The 22,797-nt window shown below is 37.7% G+C and overlaps 1 protein-coding gene and 1 pseudogene across 4 annotated transcripts in view; both read right to left on the reverse strand.

Moving 5' to 3' along the window:
- Positions 1–844: 844 nt before the first annotated feature.
- The window catches only part of Aebp2 (AE binding protein 2), a 219,602-nt gene continuing 197,649 nt past the window's right edge, over positions 845–22,797 (reverse strand). For 2 of the 4 annotated variants that reach the window (XR_013343636.1, XR_013343635.1), the window contains one exon: positions 1,074–1,151. Coding sequence is in view for 1 of the 4 variants with exons in the window: in XM_077798880.1 (XP_077655006.1) it covers positions 1,073–1,151 (79 nt within the window). In the remaining 3 variants the exon portion in view is untranslated. Of the gene's footprint in view, positions 1,152–22,797 lie in introns of all 4 variants that reach the window. The other 2 variants (XM_077798880.1, XM_077798881.1) reach the window with 2 other exon arrangements.
- Positions 15,583–16,011, reverse strand: LOC113184996 (large ribosomal subunit protein eL6 pseudogene; annotated as a pseudogene).

Below are 22,797 nucleotides of genomic sequence, written 5' to 3' on the forward strand. Positions count from 1 at the left end.
GAAATCAGTAGAGGAAAGGGATCAAGGGATGGGAAAGATGGAGGGCGGAGGGAGGGGGGGGAAATGCTGGGGAATGATACTTTCCAAATTATATTGTTATATTGTGTGCATATACAAATATGTAACAATAAATCCCATCAATATGCATAACTATAATGCACCAATAAAAATGTGAAAAAAAATTTTAAAAAGAGTTAATGAACAGAAACAGACTTAACTATTCTATGGTTTAAAAGTGGAGGTAGTAGCTACATTTAGGCTGCAATGCCTGGAAGGTTATACCAGTGTGGACCCTGGGCTTCTCATGATATTGTGGAATGAGTGACTTCATTTTGTGGAAATTGATTGAGCTATGGACTAGGGTCCTGCACTTTTCTGTATGTCCATATTACAGTTTAGAAATGAGGTAGTCCCCAAAAGCTCCTTGTGAATACAGGACATAAAACAATTAGATTGTGAGAACTATAACCTAATTAGTAGATCAATCAATTTGATTGAGTAATAATTTTAAAAGGACTACTGTACTAGGTGATAACTGTAGGTAGGTGGGGCATGGCAGGAGGAGTAAGGTCACTGGCAGCAGGGCCTGAAAGAGTTTACGCCATGCCCTTCTGTCATGATGCTTGGCCTCATTTTGAACCCACAGCAATGAAATCAGTCATCTGTAGACTGAGACCTCTGAAACTGTGAGATCAAAACAAACTCTTCCTCCTTTAAGTTGTTCTGGTCAGGTATTTTAGTCACCTCAATTAAAATCTGATTTACACAGTATGTTATATTTCAACAAACATTTATTATTTTTAATTCCCAAAACATTTCACAAAGGAAGAATATTAGGTTTTCATTACATACAACAAGTTAGGGATCCACAACCCATACTGCAGGAGCCAACTAAGCCACTGCCCATTCACCAGTGATGGGTGTCTAAGGCTAATTTATTCTCAAAAATTCAACTGTACCACTTTTTTCCCATTTTTTTCCTGGTTTTTCTTTCTTGCCATCCTCTTACGTCTGTGTTTTTTTTCTTTCTAGATATGGTTTTGGTGCTGATGAGACCAGACTTCATTGGATTTCAGAAATCCATCCATTTTTCATTTCTTAAGAGCCATAGTAGCCATAACACAATTGTAGAAAGCAATTGCCATTCAAATCTAAAAAAAAGAAAAAGAAAGAAAGATAAAAGAAAACACTATTTAGAAGCTAATCCATCTTCATTCTTTTAATAGCAAAAGCAATTCTAAGCAGGAAGTGTGAATCTGGAGGTACAGCGATACCAGAGTTCAAACTGTACTACAGAGCAATAGTAACAAAAACAGCATGGTACTGGTACCAAAACAGGCAGGTGGACCAATGGTACAGAATAGAGGACACAGAGACTAATCCACAAAGTTACAACTATCTTATATTTGATAAAGGGGCTAAAAACATGCGATGGAGGAAAGATAGCATCTTCAACAAATGGTGTTGGGCAAACTAGAAATCCATATGCAACAAAATGAAACTGAATCCCTTTCTCTCACCATGCACAAAAGTTAACTCAAAATGGATCAAGGAGCTAGATATCAAATCAGAGACACTGCGTCTGATAGAAGAAAAAGTTGGCTATGATCTACATATTGTGGGGTCGGGCTCCAAATTCCTTAATAGGACGCCCATAGCCCAAGAGTTAATAACAAGAATCAACAAATGGGACTTACTTAAACTAAAAAGTTTTTTCTCAGCAAGAGAAACAATAAAAGAGATAAATAGGGAGCCTACATCCTGGGAACAAATTTTTACCCCTCACACCTCAGATAGAGCCCTAATATCCAGAATATACAAAGAACTCAAAAAATTAAACAATAAGATAACAAATAACCCAATCAACAAATGGGCCAAGGACCTGAACAGACACTTCTCAGAGGAGGACATACAATCAATCAACAAGTACATGAAAAAATGCTCACCATCTCTAGCAGTCAGAGAAATGCAAATCAAAACCACCCTAAGATACCATCTCACTCCAGTAAGATTGGCAGCCATTATGAAGTCAAACAACAATAAGTGTTGGCGAGGATGTGGGGAAAAGGGTACACTTGTACATTGCTGGTGGGACTGCAAATTGGTGAGGCCAATTTGGAAAGCAGTATGGAGATTCCTGGGAAAGCTGGGAATGGAACCACCATTTGACCCAGCTATTGCCCTTCTCGGACTATTCCCTAAGGACCTTAAAAGAGCGTACTATAGGGACACTGCCACATCAATGATTATAGCGGCACAATTCACAATAGCTAGACTGTGGAACCAACCTAGATGCCCTTCAATAGGTGAATGGATAAAAAAAATGTGGCATCTATACACAATGGAGTATTATGCAGCACTAAGAAATGACAAAATCATAGAATTTGCAGGGAAATGGATGGCATTAGAGCAGATTATGCTAAGTGAAGCTAGCCAATCCCTAAAAAACAAATGCCAAATGTCTTCTTTGATATAAAGAGAGCAACTAAGAACAGAACAGGAAGGAAGAGCATGAGGAAAAGACTAACAGTAAACAAAGACGAATGGGGGGAGAGAAAGGGAGAGAGAAGGGAAAGCATATGGAAATGGTAGGAGACCCTCAATGATACACAAAATTATAAGAGGTTGTGTGGGGCAAGGGGGAGGGAAAAAAAGGGGAGAGAATTGAACAACAGCAGAGGAGGTAGACAGGGAAGATGGGATGGGAGGGGATGGGAAGGGGGATAGTAGAGGATAGGAATGGTAGCAGAATACAACAGTCACTAATATGCCATTATGTAAAAATGTGGATGTGTAACCGATGCGATTCTGCAATTTGTATTTGGGGTAAAAATGGGAGTTCAAAACCCAATTGAGTCAAATGTATGAAAGATGATATATCATGAGCTCTGTAATGTTTTGAATAATCAATAAAAAAATTGATCATTCTAACGTTCTCATTTTAAATTCCCATTGAATTTCTTGTATTTTAGTGTTTTGCAAATAAACAAATTTTTATGAATTTCTATTGCAAAGTACAATATTGGTATTTATTCTGTATATTTCATTTTCAAGGTCAAAAACAACATTCATTCAATTTCACACTTTATTAAATGTTATGTTGATGTTCCAAATTCCCTTTGGCCCCAACTCTAATCCTTTCTCACTTTTGATAAGTCTATTTCTTCAGAACCACAACAATAAAACTGCTTCAGAAGAAAGGAGAATGAGAATGTAGTTATTGGTTTTTACAAAGGGCATGGTAATGAATTTATAAAACAATTAGGTAGTAAATAATCATTGATGCAAGATGAGCAGCACAAATGCTTCCTACTGGGATTTTTAAACTTTACACTTAAACTATTGTAAAGAGCAGTGTCTAGCAATTATAATGTCTAATAAAGAATCTGGTCTAAACATTTTTAAATTATTTTTTGAGCTATTCAAATATAAGCCTCTTTTTTGATGGCATGATTAAAGAATAAATGAAATATTGAGTCATCTTCCTTTAAAGACTATCTAATTCTGAGACTAAGTATTTGTTGATAAAAAAAACTATCAAAAAAGGAACAAAAACCATCCTTTCGTTCAGAAAAATGGAAAAGAACATTTCTGATTTAAAATAGTGGTAAATAATAGTTAAATTCTCTTCCACTACTGAATAATCAAAAAAATTTTCATTTTCCAATGAAAATGTGCATACTTACAATGTATTCAGATATAGTAAAAGCATTATGCAACCATAGATCATTTTTTAAAATATTTATATGCCAACACTATTTTTATTACTGACAAGCAAGTAGGAATAAAACCTTACATGTCTGACCATTCCTGGGGAAGTGACTATGACCTCAAAGTAACATTTTTCTTCCTCTAAGTGTTGATGATTTCTGTGACAATTCTCCATCTGCTTTCCACTATTTTCACAGGCTTTTTAAATTAAGCTTACATGTGCCGGTGTTCCAAGATTATCTTTGTTTTTGCATAAACCATATGGCTCTTTGACAGAGTTGATTATGCCAATAACATTAGGGAAATATTTAAATGTCATGTCTGTTATGTAAGGGAAAAAATCAATGTAAGATGGGATGAAGTTGGGATAGGAAGCACTATTTCTACGTATTCATTCCTAGACCACCTTTAAGCAAATGACTGTAAGCTTCTCTTTTGCTTCTAAATCATGAAGTAGTTTAAATTCCATGAAGAAAGTCTTTTGCACAGAATATGTTTGAGCTTATCCAATACTTGAAATCTATAGGAAATGCCCAAGGTTCCCCATGTAACTATGCATTAGCAGTCTTGTTATATTAATTTGACAAGTTTTCCTAAAGATCATGTAAAAAGTCAGGGAATTCCTTTAAAAAACAAACTTACCCCAAGAAGCAAAGAGGAAAAGTCAAACAAACTTGAAACCTCTTTTCTCACTATCAAACCCTTGTTGTGTGACTGGAGAACTGTTTCAGAAATAATTAGGTCCATGAGAAGTGTCCTGAATTTTTTTTTTTAACTTTAACCTGTGATTTATTATTCTATCATATGTGACAGTACCCTCCAGCCACACAGTCCTAGAAAAGGTGACAGAACCCTTCACCCTTAACAACTGAAACTTTGATCCCAAGAAAGGAAAATATACAACAGTTACATTTCCTATTTTAAAATAACATTCATCTTAAGGAGACTTCCTAGAAGACGCAAAAATAAATTCAGATGACATTGCTAAATGGATGTTTCTTTTTTTTATTTTCAAGTAGGCTGGTCTGTCTTACATGTGGAAAGGGCATATGTGTATCTTATAACCCAGAAAAGCTTAGAAGAGCTTCCCTGTCATAATCTCTTCTGCCACTCTGACTTGACCTTATGCCCCCAAATCCCTATTTGCTTCCATTGGCTTAGGCCATTGAAATTCCCTGTCAGAACACTCACAGCTGAGGAAGGGAAGCCATGGCATCTGGGCTGTGTGCACTTTCATTTCCTAGCAAAGAGTAGGGTTCCAAGAAAATGAGCTAAGTGTGTTTTCACTGGGGCACTCCCTAGAAAGAGCAGACAGGGGTGAGCAGCTACGGGGGAAACAGTTCAAAAGTTGGACAGGGAGAGAGGTGTCATGAGCACATCAGTTATCTGAAGAAAAACAGGGCAGTGGGACCTAACCTACAATGACCCAATAAGATTTCAGTCTACAGCGACTCAGAAGAGCCATTGCTATTGATCTTTTATTTATTTATTTATTTATTTATTTAGGTACCAGGGATTGAACTCAGGAGCAATCAACCACTGAGCCACATCTTCAGTCCCATTTTGTATTTTATTTAGAGACAGGGTCTCACTGAGTTGCTTAGCACCTCACTTTTGCTGAGGCTGGCTTTGAACTCTCAATCCTCCTGCCTCAGCCTCCCGAGCCACTGAGATTACAAGCATGCACCACTGCACCCAGCTATTGCCCTTTTTGATGGATAAAAAATGAGGATGTTGTAATTTTGCTAGTTAATATCCTTTCTGCATCCTGCATCACGAGAAAGAAGGTATCTATATCAACTCTTTAGAATTATTCAAAGTGTATGGGACTTAAAAAAAAAACTTTATCTTGACTAAAATGAAAAAGAATATTTTTAAAAGTAGAAGAGAGAGAGGACGGGAGAAAGAGGGTTTTTGTTGTTGTTGTTGTTGTAAAGATGTTCCATGATGGTCAGACATATATAGAATATACCTACTGACTACGTGTAATACATAGCATTATGGACAGATGTACATTTGCAATGAAAAAATGTAAAAATGAAGAGACCATTATCCAGGTTCCTCCTAGGTAAAACCACTTCTTTTTTAACATTTTTATGAGTGCATTATAACTATGCTGGGATTCATTTTCATACATATTCACATAAAAGCTTGCTCAATTTCAGTCCCCAGTTTTTCCCCTTTCCCCCTCTTCCTGCCTCCCTTCATCCCCTAAATCTGCTCTATTGGTCTTCCTTCCATTTATTTACTTATTTATTTATTTTTAACTGGTGCACTATAGTGACATATAAAAGCAGAATGCACTGTGGTATGTTCGCACATGCACATAGCATAATTTGATCAGCCTAACTCCCCACTTCTTTCCCATTTCCTCTCCTCTTCCCTCCTGCTTTATCCCCAGCTCTACTCTATTGCTCTCTCTTCTATTTTTGAGAGGTCCCCTGCTTTTAATTCCTTTTTCCTCTCTAGCTTCTACATATGAGAGAAAACATTTGACACCTGACTTTCTGAGTCTGGCTTATTTCACTTAACATGATGTTCTCTCATCCACTTAACCAGCAAATGACATTATTTCATTGTTCTTTATGGCTGAGTAAAGATCCACTGTGTATACATACCATATTTTCTTTATCTATTCATCCATTGACGGACACTTAGTTTGGTTCCATAACTTGGTTATTGTTAATTGTGTTGCTATAAATGTGCCCATATGCCTATATTACCATAGTATCCTTATTTCCATTATTTTTGGATAGATTCCAAGAAGTAGGATGGCTGGGTCAAATGGTAGTCCCATTCCTAGTCTTTTGAGTAATCTTCATAATGCTTTCCAAGGTGATTGTGATAATTTGCAATCCCATTGACAACGTTTAAGTATCTTTTACCCCACATCCTCACCAGGAATTTTTTTTTATTATTCTTGATGATTGCCATTCTGACTGGTGTGAGATGAAATCTCAATGTAGTTTTGATTTGCATTTTCCTGATTGCTAAGAATGTTGAACATTTTTTCATGTATTTGTTGGCCATTTGTATTTCTTCTTTTGAGAAATATCTCTTTAGATCTTTCACCCATTTATTGAGTGCATTATTTGTTTTTTCATTGTTAAATTTTTTAATATCTTTAATTTTGTTTATTAATTTTCCTACGGTGCTGAGGATTGAACCCTTGTGCCTCACATGTGTGAGGCAAGTGCTCTGCCACTGAACTGTACAGCCCCAGTCCCTTCAGTGTTAGATTTTTAAAAATTCTTTATATATTCTGGGTTTTAACCCCTGTTGGAAGAGTAGCTGGTGAAAATCTTCTCCCATTCTGTAGGCTTTCTCTTCACACTCTTGTTTTCTTGCTGTGCAGAAATTTTGTAATTAACGCAAAACCACTTACAAAGCTAATTAATCATGATAATAATAGGAGTAGACATAATGGTTCAAGGAAGTAGAAAGTACTTTTTGCTTCGAAGCTAGGGGAATGGCATTTGAAGGTTCTTCCTGTGCTTCAAGTAAAAGTTTTACCAGACCAAATCATGTAATTCCAAATGTTCGAATTCAGACAGTCCTTATTGGAAATCTAAGGGGAAACCTAAAGAAAAGTACCTTGCCTTTTGATTAAATAAAGGTAAATTTTTCTTAAAGAAATTTTCTTTCAATCATCTACTCTGGTTTTCCCAGTTTCCCTTTAGGTAAACACATTTCTTCTCTTGCCATTGTAGAACATTCTGCATTATCCACCCACTGTTCACTCTGACCATGCCCTTCTGTCACTGGGGGCAGAGCCATTATCTGGACTCGACTCTGACATCTTGAGGTCCTTGGACTCCCTTGTCCATACTGCTCTGTGCTACTGACCAAAGGCTCACAGAACTTTCTTCGAGTGGTCCTGGAGAGCTCCAGCTGTGGTGCACTGTTTACAGTTGTGTCTTATTTTTAAGAAAGAAAGAAAGATTTTTCCATTGCATCATTTTAATACTTCCAGTCTGATCCCCTCTGAAACTCTCTCCTCCGCCTTAGGCTCAATCACCTCCTCTCCGTGGTATTTACACAGCTTATGTATGCATTGACCCTGACACTGATGACACTGCCTTCCCCCCAAATTTTAATAAATTTCCTCAGACAATTCATTTCCTGGAACGTTACAACGTAGCACATCTGGCTCTCCAGCCCCCTTCTAATCCCTTCACACAAATAAACAACAAAAATGGTTTTGCCTCATCACTGAAAAATATCTGAACTATAATACAAACTCCTTAAAATATGTTCAAATTAACTTATATAGCATCTATTAACTGGTAGATCTCCTCATCCTTAAGTGTATTATTTTATTTAGTCACCCTCTGAGGTGGTTTTTACTCTCATTTGGAAACCAAGAAAAGTGAGGCACAGAAACATAAGTAAATTTCCCAAAATCACAAGCTAGCAGGACAAAGCGAGACACAAACCAGACCGTGAGATGTCAGAACATAAGAAACACTTGACCTTTTCTTCTCATTTGATTCCAAGTGGTAGTAGCCTCTACAGTGTCTCCAGAATCACCCTTCCAATTCCACAGCAAGGCCAGGCCCTCACCAGGGTACTGGTCTCCCCACTAATTGTTCCCATCCCACCCACAACATGCATTTCCAGAAGAAAGTTTCCAATCCACTATGACCATCACATCACACTCCTAGTTAAGAAGCCCCTATTGTTTGTCAGATTATCTTCAGAAGTTCAAGCCGCTTCTGCTAAGAAGTCACTCTCTGATCCAGGTTTCTTAGCACTTCTTACATCTATTTAACAAAAGCTTGTTTGACACTGAGGACACAGCAGAATGGTTTCTTGTCACTAAGGAACTTATAAGGGAAGGTAGATATTTAAACCAGAGCATGAAAGGCGGTGTTACAGGTTCTCAGTAACACAGTGGACCCTCCCTATCCATGACTTCCACATCCATTCACTCAACCAATGAGGACTGGAAATATTTGGGAAAAAAATGTTATGTTTGTATTCAACATGTACAGAATTTTCATTACTCCCTTTCATTACTCCCTCAATAACACACCAAGTAGCTAACAGCACTTACGTTGTATTAGGTGTTATAAATAATCTAGAGAGAGTTGAAAGGACATGCATGGATTAAATGCAAATACTGTGTCATTTTATTTTAAAAGTCTTGAGCATCCACAGATTTTGGTATCTGAAGGGGTCCTGGAACCAATCCTTTACAGACACGGGGGTTACTGCATTTGGAAAACACAACAGATGTGAAGGAAGTGTGACCAGTGGTCGGCTTTGAAGAAGGCAGATTGGGAGAGTCTGGGGTGCTGGGGGTGCTAGATGGGACAGGCATTCATGCAGGAGGAAGCAACAGGAGACACAGCACAGAAAAACCATGGAGTAAGGTCTAGTCCACCTACCATAACCACAGGAGACCGCGCCAAGCAGGGCAGCGCAAAATTAGAGTCATAGTGCAAAAGCAAGTTTGGGTGGATTAGATTTGATGCTTGAGGATGTACTAAGTTCACCCCACACTGTCCCTTTCAGTACCTGCCTCTTCATTGATAATTACAATCTCAGAACTCATATTTGCTGATTTATAGATATAAGCCAGCTCTGCCAAGTATTTTACAAACATTATTTCATTTGATTTTACTTACATCTTATAACAGTACTAAGAAGTAAGTATAGTTGTTCCAGTTTTACACATAAGGCAACTGAGGCCAAATATAAGTAATCTTAATAACCTCATCTAAACACCACCTGAATTTCTTTACCTAAATTCACATTTCAAATGATTAAAAAAATAAATAAATAAATTCACAAGGCACTTTTAGTCTTAAAAGTCTTTAGCATCATCCAAAGTTTGAAATTTATTCTTTGGTCCCCCAAATGGGGGCAGAGATTAGAGCAATTTTTCTCCTATAGCATCTTGCATAGAGCTGGGAAAAGCATAAATGTCTCAAAACTCCAGCTTAAAGTTGAGTTAAATAAATTCATAAAAAGTTCTTTTACAACTGATTCACTACATTTTGCATTGAAATATGTTGATTTGTTTTTTATAGTGTTCCTCATAACCTGGAAGTGCTGTGAATCTGTTAGCCTTTGTCCGTCATGGCCAGGCTGAGCACCACAGTCTTGGTCAATCAAAGCCTATGAAAGTAGGACCAGCCCCTGCCTCCACCTCAGTGTATGAGGATGTATCAAGCACATCACAGCCATCCAATAAATTCCAAATAACAACTTCAGAGCAGAATACAAAAACTTTGTTTTAAAGCTCTCCAGTCAGTTATATAGAAGCACAGTAATTACAGGAGAAGGCATTTTAATTCATTTGTTTTGGTTTTGTTTTGGTTTGGTTTTTGTTTTATTGTTTTGTTTTATTTTGTAGTAGTGGGAACTGAATCCAGGGGTGCTTTACCACTGAGCTACATCCCCAGACCTTTTTTATTTATTTATTTATTTTGAGCCAGAATCTCATACAGTTGCTGAGGCTGGACTCAAACATGCCCTCCTCCTGCCTCAGCCTCCCCAGTCATTGGAATTACAGGTATACCCCACCATGCCCAACCACCTGTCTTATTTTAGAATTGTCTAGAATCCATTAATATCAACCAAGAGGACTTCAGAAGTTTCTAGATCAAAATATTGCTGAGGAATTCTTGTTCCAACACTTAGTAACCATGTGGCTGGATTACTGTATTTTTTTCCCCTGTATTCTTGATTCTCTGGTATCTGGGGCCTCACTGTGAGAGTGAGAGTGCCCCTCCAGCTCTGGCCAATTCTTAGATAGAAGCTATCTCCTTGCAAATGCACCTTTCACATGCAAACCAATCAATCCAGATGTATTGATCTAAACTACCTTCTGGGTCATATCTCCCACCGCTCCTGCTCCAGCCCATATTCTTCTGCCCTAATCATCAGGAAAATGAGGGGCACCTTCTACTTATTGGAGTCTGAAATTGTTCAAATTAGCCAATCATATGCCTGCTCACCTTGCCTCCTTTGTTCCCTCCTGTAGACCCACAATCAGGGCTCTTGTCCACACTTGCTTTCTTCTTCCTCCTTCCTCCTGATTGATTCTGGTACTTCCCCATGTGGCCCTTCATGACATAACATGCCTCCTGTTTCCAGGGAAACAGAAAAACTATAATATGGACCGGTGGTGCACAACTGTAGCCCTAGCACTCAAGAGGCTGAGGCAGGAGGATCACTTAAACCCAGGAGTTCAGAGCCATCCTGGGCAATACGGCAAGACCCCATCTCAAAAAAAATGTCTTCCTTCATGACATTTATTTTCATGTTCACGTCTTATCATACTTGATTAGAAAACATCCAAGGTAACATTTAAAACTGTGACCTAGCTGGGCACAGTGGCACATACCTGTAATCCTAGCAGCTCGGGAAGCTGAGACAGGAGAATCGCCAAGTTCAAAATTAGCCTCAGCAATGGCCAGACGAGGCGCTAAGCAATTCAGTGAGACTCTGTCTTTAAATAAAATACAAAATAGGGCTGGGGATGTGGCTCAGTGGTCAAGTGCCCCTGAGTTCAATCCCTGGTATCAAAAAAAAAAAACAAAACTGTGACCTTTGGGAAATTTTGGACGTCCCTGTGGCTCAGGTTCCACATGTTTACAATGAATGTAACATTACCTGCCTCAATAAAACTAAGTGCTAAGTCATAAAAATCATTTATTCTAAACTTCACGTTCTAAGCCAGTAGACATTATAACTATGGATGACTTGTAGTTTTGACATTCATCTGTGGGTGAGAAACACTGGAGTTTCATAACATCTTAATAATGTCCAGTTTTGTAAAGGAAGAAATTAAACTGAGTGCAATGCGAGTGTGGTTTCAGTGAATGGTCCTGGTCATGGCCCCAAAGTCCGTAGTTAACGTGGCTTCCTACAGTCGGATTATTCTTATTATATAATAAAACTTCCTTTGATTTTTTTTGGAAAATGTCCTCCCACTTCCCTCCCCCAAAAAAAGTTGGCTGATGATATAAAAAAAAAAAGATTAAGTAAATAAACTGAAGAAAGAGATGGTTGCAAGCCAGAAAATGTAAGTTTTGGATAAATTAAAGGGCTAAATATTGAATTCAGCGAAAGCTGGAATATATGATGTAAACTTGACCATATGCTCTACATAAAAACAGCAAAAAGCAATTCTTTAGACTGTTTCAAGCAGCACACCATCAAGTATGAAAAATGCTTATATATGGGAAATCAAACCAACTAAAAATAAAAAGGAGGAGGTCAACTCATGGAAGGAAAAAAATGCATAAAAACAGATGACTCCGGTAAATGTGATTAAAGAAAAAGCCAGAAGCTTGTAAAAGAAAAAGAAGTTCCGGGAAAGCAATAGAAAACCAGGACACTGGACTGACCTTTGCTGTGAATAAAGGTAGATTTAAAGTGTTAACAAAGCACTTTTTCCTAGCACATGAAGTAATCATGAGATATAGCAATAATTTCATATGTTGTTATAGAAGTATTTTCTCCAGCACCAAAGAATGCATTGCATTATATATTACAACAAATATTCAGTACTTTTAAATACTTTTAAAATATTTTTTAAATCACAATCATGGAATCAATGGTATTAATTACTTAAAAGAAGTCAACTTTAAGTTTTAGATTACATTTGAATATAACTGAAACAACAGGCTTCATTATAGGACAAATGGATTTTTTTTTAAATCTTAAAAATCTTTCTTCTTCCTATCAGAACAGTTTTCAGCCCAAATATAGAATCTAACTATGAGAAATAAGGCAAGGAGTATGCAGATTATGACACCAAAGTGGTTTTTTTGTGTGTGTGTGTGCATGTGAATGAAAAAAAGCTCAAGAAGCAGATAGGCAGAAGGAACTGGAAAGGGATCCAGAGAAAGAAATTAAAGCCCACATACCACCTACGTGGACCACAACCTGATAGAAATCAGTCACCCCAAAGACATCTCCAAATCTGCATGCCTGGCCTAGCTAGATGAGCCAGGGATATCACATCAGTTGTTGGTGACATGAGCACACCTGAAATTTGCATATGCTCCTGTGAGAAACAAGAAAATTCTGAAAACAATATACTTGTTAAAGGATAATTTTATTTATTTTTTAAAGAAAATACAATAATGACAACCATACAAATATAAACTGAACATCTGTCAAAAATTGTATTTAATTCATTCATTAATAAGGGAATCAGAAAAATTTTACAATTGGTTCGAAGGAGAATTCAAAGATTTTATCTATGTACATATTATATATGATGTGTATAAAATACAACACATATATACATTTGTACATATATATGGCAATAAATATTCACAAATAGATCTAAAATGGGTCTACCCACAGGGCAATAAAAAAATTGTATTCCACTGGATACAATTCCTGTGGACAAGAATCATTTGCATTGTTAGATGGTTTTGTTTTGTTTTGTTTTGTTTTACAATTTACAAAATTGTAAAACAGCTCAAAGACAATGAAAGAAATCAGATAAACTACAAGAATACACCAGATTATGCCTTGGATTCCATTAAAGACACCCAATAAGTGGTTCAGTCCAGTCCCATTCAGTTCAGTCCCACACAATAGTTGGAAAAGATCTGAGATCCACAGAAAAAGTCAAGAGTATGCAGAGACCTCATTGCAGAGATAAAGGCATATCCCATGGTCATTATCAGTGGACATCCAGGGAATGACCAGGAACAAGGATCCAGGCAGCCCTCCATGGATGCCTGGTTATCGAGGTGAGAGACCATTCAGTGGAGCCAGCAAGGGGCAGAGGGTAAAGGCCCTTTCTCCTGCTCTCATCCAGATACTAAGCTTCTGCTGAATTCAGACACAATACTGGGAAGGAGAAATGAGGAGAAACCCCCTGAGAGGTAGAAATGTTAAAATTAATGACTTTTAACAGAAAGAGGTCATTTTAAAAATGAAGAATATGGGTTACTTTTAACTGACCAGTGATACTGCTCCCCTCAAAAACTTCATAACTTGAAGTCCCAACTCCAAGAACCTCTAAATGTGACTATATTTGAAGATAGGCCCTTTAAAGAGCTAGCTAACTTTAGGCCCTAAGTGTGGGCCCCAACTCCATCTGACTGGTATTATAAGTAGAAGAAACCTATAAGTAGAAGAAACCAGGTTCATGTGCACCTAGGGAAAGCCATGTAAGCACACGCAGAGCAGGTGGCTTTCTGCAAAGCCAAGAGGAAAGGCCTTGGCAGATACCAATCCTGCCAACACCTTCACCTTGGACTTCCAACCTCCAAAACTGCTTGAAAATAGATTTCTGTTGTTAAGGCATCCAATCTAAGGCATTTTTATCATGACAACCCTTACTAAATAACACAAGGTTTTAAGGGGTCTTCCTCCCACCTCCACATCAGAAGGGGTAAAAACAAGATGAGAGATTGGTTATGTAAAGAAACAAGTTACCTGTTTGTTCTTCAATCTGGGACATCTGTGTACATTTTGTCCTATTATATTGGATGAGCACTTCATAAAGTTTGGACACATTCTCAGACTCAGGGTTGCAAACAGTTTTTGATAGTCCTAGTTTTTCAGTGGAGCAAAGACTTATGACCACCAAAGAAGTAAGTTTCAAAGAACTCATATCAGATACACATAGCAGTTTGGAAAAAAAAAGAAAACATATTGCTGCTATGATTTGAATCTTTATTTCCCCTCCAAAATTAATGTGGAAACCATCTACATGGTGGTGCCATGAAAAGGTGGGACCTTTAAAGAGTGAATAAGCCATACAGGTTTTGCCCTCATGAATGGATTAGCACCTTATATAAGGGCTGGAGGGAATTAGTTAGGTCCTTATGTCACTCCACCATCCTCCATACCAGGACACCACTATAAAGTGCCATCAATGGAGCAGTCCCCTCACCAGATGCTAAACTTTGATTGTAAACTTCCCAGCCTCCAAGACTATGAACAATAGTAAAGAATTTCCATTCTTTATAAATGACTCAGTCTCAGGTATTTTGTTATAGTAGTACAAATGGACTAAGACAACTGTCAATCATGGTTTTAGAATCCAACTCAAGAATATCTTATTTCTAGGGGCTGGAACTGTAGCTCAGTGGCAGAGCACTTGCGTAGCATGTGTGAGGTACTGAGTTCGACCCTCAGCACCACATAAAAAAATGAACAAATAAAACAAAGGCCTCCTGTCCATACACAACTACAAATATAAATAAAAATAATATCTTATTTCTAGTTTTATGTCTTCTGCTTAATGTTTATTCCTCTTATCATTTCCATTGCTGTTAAAGCTGCTGCTTCTGAGGAAGCCCAACACTGATAGAACCTGCAGAAGGTCTGAAGTACTATTTTGCTTTGCTTTGCTTTGCTTTGTTCTGGTATCAGGGATTGAACCCAGGGGCACTTAACCACCAAGCCACATCCCCAGCACTAAGCTGCTTAGAAGCTCACTAAGTTGCTGAGGCTGGCTTTGAACTTGCAATCCTCCTGCCTCAGCCTCCAGAGCTGCTAGGATTACAGGCATATTTCACTACACATGGCCTAAAGTACCCTTTTTTAACTTTAGCCCACCTTGATCTGACTATAGCATATACCAAAAAAGTGAGCGCCATTCACTTTGGGGTTAAAGAGTCAGATAATATCACAGGTGACATACCATATGATGACAGCACCTAATGTGCCCATGCCATGGACTTTATTTGCTAGGACGGTGTCTATTTTAACGGCTTTATAAATGACTTTAATCAGCTATGTATACCAACACTAGAGATCTAAGGTGGTCATTTACATTTTGTTTTAATTTATTGAACTCCATAGGATAAATTATACTAACGAGTAGTATTTCTGAACTCAAATTTTTTAAAATGTATCCGTTATGTAATTAGGTTCTTAGTAAGAAACTCAGAACACCATTTTGTAAGGATGAATTCCATTTTTTAGAGCAAAAACCGATTGCATGCAGCCCTGAAGCTGAGAAATAGTTTTGCTCTGGGGTAAAACTTGTGAGTGCAGAGCTTTCTGATCAGCCTTGTGCTGGTGAGGTGTTTGGGGATTTTCATGTTGCTGATATCAATCTCTGTGGAGGTGGTGATAACAAATTTCTGGTGTGTTCTACACAGAGGAACTCAATTGAGGGCAAAAGGTCCAGCCACAAGGAGCAAGCCACTGCTCAGCTCTTGCCTCTATGGTGCCCAGTAAGGGTCATCAATATGGTCCCAGGAGTGATGCTGCACACAGGTTTCTCACTAGATGACTGGAGATTTTTTTTTTTTTTTTGATGTGGCTCAAGAGCTTTTGTGACACATCTTCAGTAGGATACTGTCTAAGCATTTTGCAGAGCTTGATCATTCTGGTACCACCACTCTTGTCACACCAACTGCTTTTGTGACAGTAGCAAGAACCTTCTCCTTCTTCTTCTTTTCAACTTGGATTTAGCAGCTGAGTATTTCCCCTCCTACATGGTCTTTCCCAAATACAGAGCAGATGGGAAGCATCTCCAATTTCTCTCATCAGGATCAGGTTTCAGCTGCAGTGGGGCTTGGCTTCCCCCTCTTGGGCTTCTTAGCATTAGGGTTATCCTTTCTAATGCACCAATGGCATCGGCCTTCTTGGCTCCAGGTTTCTTTTCCTTAGTATCTCAGCCCTTTCACCCACAATCTTGCAAAATGGGGAAGAGTGATCTCAAGTTTTCCTGATGGGTTCGTAATATATTCCTCAAAATATCATGGAACTGTGGGCTGGGGTTGCAGCTCAGTGGTGAAGCGCTTGCCTCGCATGCATGAGGCACTGGGTTTGATCCGCAGCAACACATAAAATAAGTAAATAAGTAAAATAAAGATATTGTGTCCATCTGCAACTAAAAAAAAATTCTTTTTTAAATGTCAGAGAACTGTAAGTATTGTAAGTGAGAAAATTCCCCTTCAGAACATAAAACCAGCATCGGCATGAGGCCAAGCCTCCCCATTTCTACAAAGTAGAGCAATAGAACGATTAAATTGCACAGTAAAAAAATTCACCTTAACTTAAAATTCTCCTCATCTTTCTATTTGTTAAGGTTCTGGTGTCAAAGTTTCAAGCAACTCTTTTGATGAGCAATTCCTGGCCACCGTAGCAATTCTAGCTGCCATGGCTAGAAGATAATACTGTATGCACTAAAACGAAATGCCCAGATGAAAGATGGGCAGAGGGAACTAAGCCAAGTGAAAACAGGACTGCCCAAACTCTGCCTCTTGCTGAAGAAAGCTCCTGTGAATTGTTACGCCAGGGAAACTACTACTTAACATTTCACAGCAAGCCTTTACATGGTCAGCTCAGAACAGGGAAAGAGATGGGAGCTAGGGGGTATGCTGCAGGCAAGAAGAGCATCCCTAAATGGTTTTTCTGCCTTATTTGATTACTTATTAATTTGTCCAACAAATACTTGTTGAAAATAGACTCTGTGCAAGAATGCTAGGCAACAAAGAAGACTTGAAAAGAATCCACATTCTCAAGGTCACTTAAGGTTCAATAGGTATGAAAAATAAATGAACAAACTGTTTCAACACAGTGTTTTTAAATGTTAATACAGGTAAGTACAGGGATTTTCCTAAGCAGTGTTGGGAAGGAGGAAGACAATAGAAGCTTTCTGAAAGAGCAACTCTAAAAGGTATCAACTCTAAAAGGTATTTTACTCAGTGATCACTAGATTAGAAACCCATGATTTTATCTTATTTATTTATTTGTTTGTTTGTTTATTTATTTATGTATTTATTTAGGTGGCATAAGAGATTATACCCAGGGCACTCGACTACTAAGCCACATCCCTGACCCACTTTTTTATTTTTTGTGATTTTTTAAATTTATTTTTTATTCTAAAATGTTATATATGACAGCAGAATGCATTACAATTCATATTACACATATAAAGCACATTTTTGCATATTATTTGGGGGGGGGGTTATTTTTGTTTTTTGAAGTTGTACATGGGCGGCATGACTTTATTTGTTTCATTTTTATGTGTGCTAAGGATTGAACCCAGTGCCTCACACATGCTAGGCAAGCACTCTGTCTCTGAGCTACAGCCCCAGCCCTTATTTTTTGTTTTGAGATGGGGTCTCACTACGTTGCCCACACTGACCTCCATTTGCCACCTACCTGCCTCAGCCTTCCCCTGATCCCAGGAATTACAGGTATGTGCCACAGCACCCAGCTAAAACCCATGAACTTTGACCTGGGAAAAGGTGTCCCCAGGCAAAAGTATCTGGTACAGAAACATTGCTACGCCAATTTCAGCAAGAAAGAAAAACACAAATATGGCATTTCCAAATTTAGTCAACTAGGGACATTGAGTCAGGCCAACTTAAAAACAAGCATAAAATTTAATCATTCCAAGGAGTTGAGTGTTATCCCTTATCTACTAATCTAAAATTAAATTTCCCGTTTAGCTTTGACATAGAGACTATTTATTTATAGACATTGAGAAAAAGAAGAAGAAAAGCAAAAATCCTAACCCAGGTCATAGTTCTTAAAACCCAAAGCAGTGAGAAGAAAGCGACACCTAATGGCTGGTTTACTTCAAAACATCTCTGGTTGCACCCTAAAACTCAAGATGGAAAAAAAGAATTTTAACATAAACCATCAAAGATAACCTCAAAAGTCATTCTAAAAAGTTGAAAATGTCATCTAGCCCTCTGGGAAAATATTTCCATGCTAACTTGCTGGGCTGTAGAAATAGTTGACAAGAACGCATTCCAAAGATTAACCATAAATAGCCCAAGTGCTATGAGACCTCAGGGTAAGATTCTGTTTTCAGGTCTTGTGACAAATAACAACAAACATTTAGGAGGTACAGATATGTGCCAGACCCTGTTCTGAGTGCCTCCTATATTAACTCATTTAAAGATACTTTTCCACAATCCACAATATTTTTGCAAATAAATAATAAGTTCTGTTAAACCCTTAAGGCTGAAATAGAAATGAATTAATGCTGTGAAAAGATGAGAATATTAATTTAATTACTTCTTGGAATAGAATTGTGAAAGCCTGAGAGGTCAGAGTTCATCCTGTTTCTCTGGAGTTGTTTAAATCTATCCCATGAGAGGAGACATAGCTTTTTTACTGACTTTTACTTATTCCTTAATTCTTTCTATCCTGTTCTTTGCTTTCTTGTCCTAATTTGCAACAAGTATTTTTTTTCCAAACTTCTTTATACCATTCCTAAATTTTGCTGGAAGTTCCTAGACTTAAGACGTAAACTGTTGGAGTTAACTCTTTCCAAGTATCTCCCTCCAATTCTAGAAATAGTTATCAGGTGAAAAGTGGCTTCTGGCTTCAAATTTACTGGGTTCGACATCCAGGCTAATACCAAGAATGAGAATGGGAATCTCAACCTGTCTTTTCTATAGCAAAACATCTTTAAATAAAATCAAATTATAACCTGCAATATGTATTGCCTATTAAAAAATCTTAATTTTATTATTGTGTGAACATCACCTGACTTTATTAAATGTCAAACAACTTAAATGACTCCTAAATTTAAATGTTTCATCTTTCATTAAATTACAGAAATCATATTTATCCTCATATAGAATTTTAGCAGTCAACGAATTACATGTAGTCTTCTGTCCTTTTTTATACCTTTTTGTTAATTATTTTAACTATCCATATTTATGGGAGAGAGTATAATAATTTCATACAAATATACAATGTGTAATGATCAAACCAAGGAAGTCAACATTTCCATTTTTTAATTTAATTTAAATTCGTTTTTAACTGATACTTTAAAGCATTCATTTACTTTGTATTATTTTATGGGATGCCATGTGACCTTTCAGTACATGTACGCATTTTGTTATGTCTAAATCTGATGAACCATATCTATCTCTCCAAACATTTGTCATTTGTTCATGATGAAAATATTCAAAATCCTTTCTTCTGGCTTTTTGAAATGGACAGTACATAATTGCTATCTATAGTGCCCCTACTGTGCGGTAGGTAGCTCACTGGACTTCACACTCTTAACTAACCATAGCTTCAGCTTTTGGTAATAATCACTCCTTTGCAACTGATAAAGAAACATTACTTGGGGGAGAGTAGAGGATAAGAAAGGCAGCAGAATACAACAGACATGAGTATGTCAATATGTCAATCAATGGAAGGGTAACTGATGTGATGCTGCAATCTGTATACGGGGTAAAAATGGGAGTTCATAACCCACTTGAATCAAAGTGTGAAATATGATATGTCAGGAACTATGTAATATTTTGAACAACCAATAAAAAAAGAAAAAAATTAAAAAAAAAGAAACATTACATCTTATAGACTCATAATTCACTCTGAAGCATCTTTTGCTCTTAATACCCCTGATGCATGTCTCTGCTATATATGAAAGTTTTCTCCCCTTTTCTTTAATAGTCACAACAGAAAAGCATACTCTGTGTAACAACCAGAATGTGTAAAACCCGTTGCTGATGTTTCTCCAATCAAGAAGAGAGAATCTGTTGGGAACAAATTTCTACAAGGTTCAACCTACTTTTCTTGAAATTTGGATATTCTGTTCATAATGCATTAGGCAGAGACTACACTAAAATTATCTATTAACCAAGATAATAATCTCCAGCTCCTTCCAAATCTCTTAGAAGAGTTGATCATTTTGTACTCCTCAGAACAAAAGGAGCACACATTTCAGACTCAGAACCCAGAACCATCACAGAGAATTCAAGCTGTCTACTGCTGAATGGACAAATCCCCTGACCTATATAATTTGTTGGTGATTTCCAGAAGCATGGAGAGTAAGAATTTTGTTTTGTTTCAGGTTTTTTTTTTCCCTATTATTCCTCTCAAAGAGGAAGAACTATAAAAGAAAAAGAAACTCTTAAGCTGGGCACAGTGGTGTGCACCTGCAATCCCAGCTACTTGGAAGCTAAAGTAGGAGGATCACAACTTCCAGGCCAGCCTGGGCAACATAACAAGACCCTGTCTCAAACTAAAACTAAAAAGGACTGGGGACATAGCTCAGTTATGGAGTGTCCCTGGGGTGAATCCCCAGTACCAAAAAGAACAAAAAAGAAAATCCATCCCTTTCTTATTCCATCTGTAAAAAGGAAGGAGCATTGTGGTCAAGTCTCTGAATTTGGGGAAAAGAAAAAAAGAAATTATAAAGTTCTCCATCATTTAAGTCCCCAAAACTCCCTCACAATCCAGATGTGGGACCCCCCTCTTGGTTTCTCCCCAAACACTTCCTCCACCTTTCTCAGGAAACACTGTCTCCTGTAAGAGAGTCTGGCACAACTTAGGCTATCGGTCAATGTTTCTCAAATTAATTAACTAGTTAATTATGATACAGACAATTGGAAGCTTAATTCCAACTTGTTCACAGGTCAGTTTCTCTGGCTATAGTCAGCCTATTACTACAGTAGTTTCAATTTCAAGGTTTTATTTCCAGAGATGTGGAGGGAAAGCAATAATGTTAACCCAAACTAACAGCTGCACCCAGGCTTGGGACAGGGAGATGGGGTGACTGTGGTCAAGATATTTCTCCCAAGACAGTAGGTGGTTAGATCAGAGAGACTTAAGATAATAATTCTCCTGGTCATGAGAAGACTGGCTTTTCACATCAGTGAAAGAAAGCCCTTGGTCTAAATGACTTCTGAAATACTGACATGACTATTGCCACAGAGTTTAGACTGAAAACAAGAAAGTGGCTATAGCAGCCAGGGAGTTTTATGGTGTAGTCAAGAAGGAAATTTAATTCTCCAAAAATTCAGAGTGGAGAACACTTCTCGTGAGAAAAGAATGAGAGACTGATTCCCAAGGATTTTTTTTCTTTATTCAGCAAGACATAGAAAAAGGAAGGTAAGTGAAGAAATGGGACGGTCAGGAAATTCTGTAGATGGGAAAAGAAAGGGAACTTTTGTAGCTGCCATAGTGATGAATTTTCAAACTTTCTAGAGTAAACACCCAGTTTTGTTTATTTTCAATCTGTTACAAACTGATCTCTGATCTTTGCAAAGTCAGAAAGAGACATTGTGATACCACACCTAATGTATGAAAGAGAGTAAGCAGTATCTTGAATGCAATAATTATGCAGTTGATGAGCCCTGATATCACACAGTTTTAAAGAAACTTTTCAGACTTGCATCAATAATGAACACACTATGAAGGGCCTACTTATAATCTAACAAACTGGCCTGCTAATGTTTTGTGAATGCTGGCAGAAGACAGCACTCAAAAAATCATAGACAAAAGATAGGTTATTACTTATTGCAATAATACCAGCCAGAGTATCAGTATTTAAGCCAGTTCCTCTGAGTTCCAAAAGCCACACCAAAATGAAAAGAGAGCTAGATAATACTGCATTCAAATGAGTCATGTTCCAGGAAGAAAACCCTGGCCTTAGGAAACCTGAATATTTTATCATTGGAAATAAGCTTGCCGGCCTTTTGCCCCAGCAAAAGATATTATCCTTATTATATTGTATAACAAATATGCTAAGCCTTTGCTCCAGAGGGAGACACTATTTATCTGGGCAAGGTGTATTAGTTTCCTATTTCTACTGCAACGAGTAACCACAAACTTAATGGCTTAACCAATAAAAACAAGTTATTATCTTGAAGTTTTAGAGGTCAGAAGTCCAAATTGGGCCTTGCTACACTACCATCAAGGTGTGGGCAGGGCTGCAGGGCTTCTGGGGCTCTAGAGGAGAATCTGTTTCCTTGATTTTTTAAGGAAAAGTACACACACACACACACACACACACACACACACCCTTACTGAACATGAATCTCAAGGCTATCTTGGCTTATATGGACCAAAATGTCTAGATAATTCCATATATCCCTGAAAGAGAAACTTTACTAAACTCTCTTTAGCAAAAGTTTCCTGGTTTAATCAACCCTCAGCCACTTGCAGGGATCAATGGACACTTAACAGGAAACAAGCAGGTTGAGTGATCCAGTAAAGCTGCTTTGGAGGCCAACTCTGGGAAAAGAGTCCTTTGATATTTCATACTAGAGCTAAAGAATCCTCCATGTCAGGAATTCTTCACACTTAACCTCAAATCTTGCTATCTGTAGCTTTAAAGCATTTTCTCTTAATCTGTCCTTAGGGATACCTCTTCCACATCCTTTGTGTCTTCCA

This window comes from Urocitellus parryii, chromosome 5 (assembly GCF_045843805.1).
Source record: "Urocitellus parryii isolate mUroPar1 chromosome 5, mUroPar1.hap1, whole genome shotgun sequence".
NCBI lineage: Eukaryota > Metazoa > Chordata > Mammalia > Rodentia > Sciuridae > Urocitellus > Urocitellus parryii.